This window comes from Camellia sinensis, chromosome 8 (assembly GCF_055761805.1).
Source record: "Camellia sinensis isolate YWXY chromosome 8, ASM5576180v1, whole genome shotgun sequence".
Classification (NCBI taxonomy): domain Eukaryota; kingdom Viridiplantae; phylum Streptophyta; class Magnoliopsida; order Ericales; family Theaceae; genus Camellia; species Camellia sinensis.
The window spans coordinates 34,607,306-34,615,182 of record NC_138968.1 but is presented as its reverse complement, the minus strand read 5'-3'; the positions used below and the strand labels follow the sequence as shown (position 1 = coordinate 34,615,182).

The following is a 7,877-nucleotide window of genomic DNA, read 5'->3' as shown; positions in this document are numbered from 1 at the left end:
AACCTTTCCCAAAATAAACATTCAACCCTGGTTGTTTTCCCTTACAAAAAAGCCTGTGAGTTTGGGTGGCCCAATCTATTGGTTAGGTGACCCAACTTCAATTTTTAATGGTTGACAGCCCACTAGACTGCCAATCATTTGAAGCTAAGATCTGGCACATTTCAAGAACGATGTGCTTCCAAGAACTCCAAACTAACTACCAATTTGTATAAAAAATGTATTGAACACCACAAATAATTACGTTCAAACAGGGGAAGAGGTCTGATTTATCCCGACGGGACAAGAGTAACAATACAATTTATAATGTTACAGCAATAGGCATAGTAAGCAAAATCATATCAAAAGAAAATGAGGGATACGAAATAACCATAGCAGATGCATCGTATGGACGTCAAGGGATTGATATTATTCCTCTAGGTCCTAACAGTTGGACTTAATTCTCATCAAGTCCTATTGAAAATAAGTCTTCATAAAATTGTAGTAAAAAATAATTTTTTTGTGACAATTTTTTATATATATCGCTAAAAATTGACAATTAGTGACTTTTTTTGTCATGATTTTTATAAATTGTCGCTAAAATTTACAATTAGTGACTTTTTTTTATGAAATTTTTTTTCTATATGACCTATTAGACAATAAGTCCACTTATTAAGACCTATACATAAGTACCCCTAATCCTAATGTGGGCGGATTTGGTCAAAGAGATACAGAAATAGTACTTCAAGATTCATTACGTGTTCAAGGCATTTTGTTCTTGTTAGCATCTGTTGTTTTGGCACAAATTTTATACATGTTCTTGCTAATTTCTCCATAAAAAGTAAGAAAAACGAATAATTTTGATTAATTTCATTGTCACGCAAAAGTGATAATTAAGCAATATATTTAACAAAATAATTGTGTATAAACACATGATCGAACATATTAAAAGACATGATCACAGACCAGCAACAAATGGCACTCCGGTGGCTGGCAACCATGCCCGACCAGCAATCAAGTTTGTAACAGTGAATTGCGATGCAACATTTGCACTTCTTATAACATGATAACCTGGCCATTTTACTCTGTTTCTTGTGGAAGAACCTGGCCCAAGATTCTTATATTCTCCATAATACAAAGTACTCTGAGCGAAATTAGTGTTTTCCCATGCCATCCAACCCACCGGATTCACCAAACTACCAAGATAGGTTTTAAGGAAAATAGTTCGAGAGTATTGTTGCCATGGTCGTCCCAAGTACGTGTTGAATGACCTAACCACAGGGCTAAGGTCAGTAGCGGCCATGACACGTGAGTTATGGATTGAAATGCCAGTGTTTTGGAAAGGGTCACCTCTTCCCTGAGCAGTTATTACGTTCGGTTGGCCCCGTAAGGGCTTTCTTACGTAGATAATGCAATTTTGAAACACTACTGCGGCATTCCCAAAGATGAAATCGACAGTGCCATATATGTAGCAAGATTTGAAGAACTGTCGTTGAGCAAGGACGAAGAGAGTGTCTTGGTAGCCTTCAATTCCACAAGAATAAAAGACTGAGAGATCTGATGCAGATCGAAGAGCCACAGCTTGACCACCTTGTGGCCCAGCTGTGTTGCGAAATGTAATACCACGAGCGATGAATCCAACACCGTCAACTCCTGGGGAGTCATGCATGGTTGTAGAAAATTAGTGTTATACAAACAAATAAAACTTACAGAAATGATGTGATTGATATCATGTTATTTTAGTTGATTATAGGTATCTTAAATAAGAAACTGTGGGAAAAGTTTGTAATGAATGATGTCAAAATAGTAATGTAAAAGCTAAATTTTGGTAACTCAGTATAAAAAAATTAATGCCATAATTTAGTATTATTATTTCAATGATGCAACTAATGTTTCTTATATTCATTCATAAAAATAAATTTTAATGTGATTGGCAAGTTTCCTATCATAAAATATAGAACAGCTTTCCTACATGCACAAAATTGCTACAAAAAATAGGAAGAGAGAAGAGTATGCAAAATAAACTAAACACAAAATAAATACAAAATATATATAAATGAACAAAAGTTTGACAGAATTTTTTGATAAAATTAATTTTTAAAAAGCATCTTAATCATCATATATAATTTCGATTTCCTCTCTACGTCTCAGGTTCGAATCCCACTCCCAGCTGGCTCCTAGTGGGCCACTGCGTCTTTGCCCGGTCGATCGGCTCAGGGCCCCGAAATTAGTCGAGGTGCGTCACTCCGAAAGGGTGCTGGCCCGGATACTCGGTTGTCAAAAAAAATATATATATATAATTTCGATTTCTGTACTTCTAAACTTGTTCAAAATTTATATATTTGGTGACCTTTTCATTGAGGGTAGTGTTTTTGATTAATAATCACTCGTCATAAAGCCTAGAGAACATAACAAGACATTGACCTTTAATTTGTAATAATAGACATGGTGTTGGGGTAGCTTTAAATGGAAGTATTTGTTTAAAGTAAAACTTGTGTACAGGTAGGACAATAATACTCAAAGTTACGACTTTCAACACCATTGCTTTAAAAATCAATCTGGTGGGTTGTCTGGCCTCAGATGTGCTGTTTTTTTAACTAGCCATCAATTTTGAGAACTTCATGTGCTATATCATTGAGTGTTGTTCTTGGGTTAAGCAACCCTTAATACGACATTAAAAATTCTTTTATGAGAAGTAGTGCTTCATAAATTGAGCTCTCTATATGGTTTCCATCAATAAAGTCTTTCTTTTTTGTTGATCAAAAAAAATAAAAATAAAAAATAAATTGAACTCTCTATGGAACTTTTCATATGCGATTCATTTTTCTCCCATTTCTTTACAAGGAAGAACTATCTGTGTCTTTTAACTTCCAAAACGTCCTTACCCAATCATTTTCAGCTATGAAAGTTCTGTCCAGAGAACATTTTTCCAAAATTTATAAAAAAAAAAAAAAAAATGCTTATGTTTCTGTTAGATTGGACGTAGGAATGACAACGAGCCAAGACAATGTAATGTTAGACTTGTTATGTCCTGTCTCCACCATGTTCCTTTTGGGACGAGACCAGGGCAAGAAAAATTGGGAATGTTGCAGGGGTGGAACTAAAGCGAGGAGGTGGCAGGGTAATAATTATCACCCTAAATAAAGAGGGTATACTAAGGCTAAGTTTGGCATCTGTTTAAAAAGTCAAAAAATTATTTAAAAAGTTAAAAAGTTATCACTATTCACCCAAAAAAAATATTAAAAAATTACTTTTCCACACATCCATACAACTCAACAGTCATGAAAAGCTGGCGCTGTGCAGCGTTTGTCCAAAAAATTGCACAGTTTGGGTTCAATTTTCACACACTGCTGTTCGGCCCGTAGGGGCCTATCATGGGTCCTATTTTGATAATCTAAACCGTCAATGTGTAGAACTCGACGAGTACTATATGTCTAGAAAAAATCACATTAATCGGATATCGATAACTACATGATCAAATTAGTTTTGTATAAAAAAAAATGGATGGTGTTATAATTAACAATTGAAAAAAAACAAATCTGATTAGATAGCTATCGATATCCAATCAATGTGATTTTTTAATAGCATATAGCAATCGACGAGTTCTACACATTGAACGGTTCAGATTATCAAAATGAGACCCGTGATGGCCCCCATGGGCCGAACAAAACCTTCAATTGCAATGCTCGAAAAGTAGCCAATAATTTCTTAGCATCAATTCGGCTTGCAGATTATACAACTATCATACATACATCTCCAATCTTCTCTTACACACTTCTTTATATAATTTTTTAATACACATTTTTTCATAAAAAGTTAAAAAGTTAACCCAAACATCCATATTTTTTTCCTCAATTTTTTAGTCCAAAAAGACAAAATACACATTAAAAATAATGTTTACATTTATTATATCTAACAAAGCAAATTATATATATACGTAAAAGGATATTTAATTAACAACAATGATTCATCCCCCTTTTCCTCCCACCCCCTTTGACCCCTTCTCTCTCTCATTGGTTACATTTTCTTTTTCTTTTTCTTTTTTTTCCTGCTCCTCCAATCACCACCCGCCACGTGGCAAAAGGGGGTGAGGGGGTGACCCCCAAAAGGGGGTCCCAAGTATTATTCTTTAATTAATAAAACCAGGGCGAGGCGGGAAAAACGAATTGCGGGAACCAAATTTCAACCCTCTCCATTTTTGTATTGGGATAGGAAAAATTTGCACAGAACAAGACGAGGGATAAGGGGTCAAGGCAGGACAAATTGGCATCCCAATTTTTATGGAATAATGTTGGAGATTTGAGGCACATATGGTTGAATCAAAATAACACAAAGTACCTTTTCTATTTATTTAAATTTTAACCCTAATTTTAATGTAAATTAGAGTCATGGAGAAGCAAAGCAGCAAGTTTAGGGAGAGGACTTCCTTACCAAAAGTTGCACAGCTGTAAGTTGTGTACCCATTCGCAACACTCCGGCTGCCTGTGATTATCGTGTTTCTCAACCCATCTCCGACCAACGTTATCTTGTTCATAGTGTTGGTAATCTCAACATTCTCACTATAAACACCTCTCTTCACATGTATAGTTATCCTCGTATTCCCAATCCTCTTCGACACCGCATGGTTAATTGCTTCCTGAATAGATCTAAAATTTCCCGACCCATCTTGAGCAACAATGTAATTAGCACGCAAAGCCAACGACGAAGACTGTAACAACTTTCTCTCCCCAGCCGAAACCCAACTCGGCCAATCACCTACAGCTTCTTGCTCGCCAAGCAAACCCGCATTGATGGCCAAACTGTTGCTAATTAACTCCGAAACATTATTAGCCACCATACGCGAAATGAAGCTCGATACGTTCAGCTCGAGCGATCCTTTTTGACAAGTTTGATAATTGGTTAGTGCGGTGCTAAGCCAAGTTTGAGCATCGAAATCGCTACAATTCTTGTTCGTCGTTAACCCTTGTAGGGTTCGGTTGAGTTGGAAAACCGTGTCGTCAAACAGTTTTGAACAGTCTCTCCATACGAGCTTTTCGTGCTTGGTACGACACTGGTGACCTAGAGCCATTGAGTGACCGTGAGCACGATGGGCTCGATCCATAGCTACTTGGACGGCCATTGTTCTAAACTCGGCTGTGCAGTTCGGTGAAAAATATTTCAAGCTACGTCTCATGAAGACCTTGCAGGTTTCGGGGTGTGGTGTGGTGTTGCACCAGTAGTCAATGTCACGGCCGGTGGTGCCAGGAGGTTGGGCTAGTGGGGCTTGAGAGGAAGAAGAAGAGAAGGATATGAATAGCAAGATCAAGCCTAGACCTAGCTTCATAGCCATTATTTATGTGTGTTTTGTTTTTCTAGGTCTTGGTTTGATTTGCGTTTTTGAGGTGTATTAGGGTTCATATCTCTATGAGGGTTTCCTGTTTTTATAGTATTGAGAGAATGGAGATGGGTTGAAACTTAACATGACAGTTGGCATGTTTGAAATGCGAGTAATGAAACAGTTGAAAATAGGCGTTGGCGTGAGTCAGTTGCGGTCACGGAACGTTCAATCTGTCATTCGTCTGTTAGACTGGCGGATTGAAAAAAATCAATCCGCGTCCGTCCATCAATCCGGCGGATGTGGATTGAGCGGATTGGCGGATGGATGCAAATCGGTTTCACGGTTTAAAATTTTATAAATTTTCAACATAATTCAATTAGTGCACTTCCTCAAAAAAAAAAAAAAAAAAAAAAAAAAAAAAAAAGAAAGAAAGTATTACAGTCAATGACTTAAAAAAAATATTACAATTACTGCATGCCTCATCTAAAGTAAGAAAGTTTGAAACTTTAAAATATCACAATCACAGCATGTCTCATCCATATAAAGTATTCCAATCTGTAGTTCTTAAAATATAAAAATAATTCAAACCACCAAAACTACAAACAGAGCAGCAGTAGAGATTGTATATCTATGTATTGTTACATCTATATCTGTTTTTAAAAACAAAAACCAACCAGCATATATCATATTTTCTATTTATTATTTTTAGAGATAGATTTAAAAATCAAAAAATATAGATAAATAATACGTTTATTTTTTTCAATTCAAAAAAGATATTCAAGTTGAAATCTTTTTTTCAACAGAATATTTAAACGTTTTTTTAATTGAAAGCACAAACAGAATATTTAAACAAACTGAAAACACAAAGTCTTATAAATTACTAGGGGTGCTCGTGGTTTGGCGGTTCGGTTGCGGCCAAAGAAATCTCAAATCTGCCATCCGTCCGCCAGATTGGCGGATTGGAGAAAATCAATCCGCAACCGTCCGCTTGTCATCACGCATCCGTCCAAAATGCAGCGGATTGATTCGGTTTGGTCTGTTTTGACAGATCGGTATATCCGCTACTCATCCCTAGTTGAAAATTAAAATAATATTTTTATATACACACAAATGCCTTGTTTGGAAAGTTGGCTACTTTAATTAATTATTTGACTTTTTAATTATTTTAACTTAGTTAAAATAGTTGTGTTTGGAAAGTTTGTTGAATTTTTTTTTTTTATCGAAAATGCTAGAAATCTCGAAAATTTTATCAAAATTTCTACCAAATATTTCACATGAGTATGGGACTTACATAGGACCCATATAGTGTGGGTCTCACACCTATCTATGACATTTGATAGACATTTTGATCGAACTTTTGTGGTGGTCTATAGCATCACTTTTTTATTTTTTTATTTTTTTTATAATTGATTTGATAGTTATAAAAATAAATAAATAAAATAATTAAGATTGAATTTGATATTTTGTCTTACTGATTATTTTAATCTATTTTGTTTTTTAATAAGTTATTTTAACTCAACTCTCGTTTTAAATAAAGCCATAATCAAGCATGTAATCACATCATTGTGGTCTCGTTTGGTGTGACTATTAAAACAGATTATAAATTATAACTTAACAGATTATAGATTATGACTTTAATCAGAAGCTGTTAATCTGTTTGGTGTAACTGTTGGATTATAGATTTAAGTTGCTGAATAGTGTTTGTTAAATAAACTGTTAAGTAGCTTTTTCAATTAATTTTTATTTTTTGTTATTCACTACTTGTTTGCATTTCTCATAAAAATAATAATAATATTCTATAGTCCATTTGGGTCTTTTTTTTATTTAAAAAAAATAAAAAATAAAAAAATCTAATAGTATAACTATAAATTAACATGTCCACAGCAGAAACTGATAAACCGAAGCAAGGAGTGAGCAGCTTCTCAAAATCAATTTTTTTAACTTAAAATAAGTTGTTAGAATCAGAAACTGTTTGAAATAAGTTTTAACCAAATAGTCTAAGATAACTTTTCAAAAGCCAAAAACCATAAGCTAGCTCAAAAAAAACCCAAACAAACATCCCCTATGAGTACTATGAAAGATCACGAGATTCCGATATTTACACCTATATGATGATTCTGAAACATTTTTCCATGTATTATTATTATTTTATTTTATTTATTTATTTATTTTTTGTTTTTTTTTTTTTGTGGCATGAAATAGCTTGGATGTGTTAAAGGTACCAAATTTATACATGGAGAAAAATTATCTCACATTTTTACCCCTAATGTGTTCATGTGAAAGAAATTGATAGGTGTAGTGTGAAATCTTAATTAAAAAATTAATATGAGTCATAGATGGATATTTCTATAAAATAAATAAATAAATAAATTGAGATAAAATTTCTGAATTTATAATATTACTGGTAAAAGTGAGAAACTTGCAGCTCTTGATTGGAAGCTGATGGGGGCTCACCAAGCAATTTTCAATCAGGAGTTGACTGTCAATTTTAACCTGAATTTGGTTTCAATTTAAAATTTTATGGTAGTATTACTGTTTACTAAATTACGAAAGCTAGTTACTTAAAAAAAAAAAAAATTAATGA

General features: G+C 34.1%; 1 protein-coding gene across 1 annotated transcript; it reads right to left on the bottom strand.

Annotated features, from left to right (window-relative positions):
* Positions 1–818: 818 nt before the first annotated feature.
* Positions 819–5,425, bottom strand: LOC114266841 (putative pectinesterase/pectinesterase inhibitor 33). Its single transcript, XM_028207769.2, has 2 exons — positions 4,408–5,425; positions 819–1,629 (listed from the first exon to the last, which is right to left on the bottom strand). Exons 1-2 carry the CDS (start codon positions 5,303–5,305, stop codon positions 935–937), a joined length of 1,593 nt encoding a protein of 530 aa, XP_028063570.2. The 5' UTR covers positions 5,306–5,425; the 3' UTR covers positions 819–934.
* Positions 5,426–7,877: the final 2,452 nt, after the last annotated feature.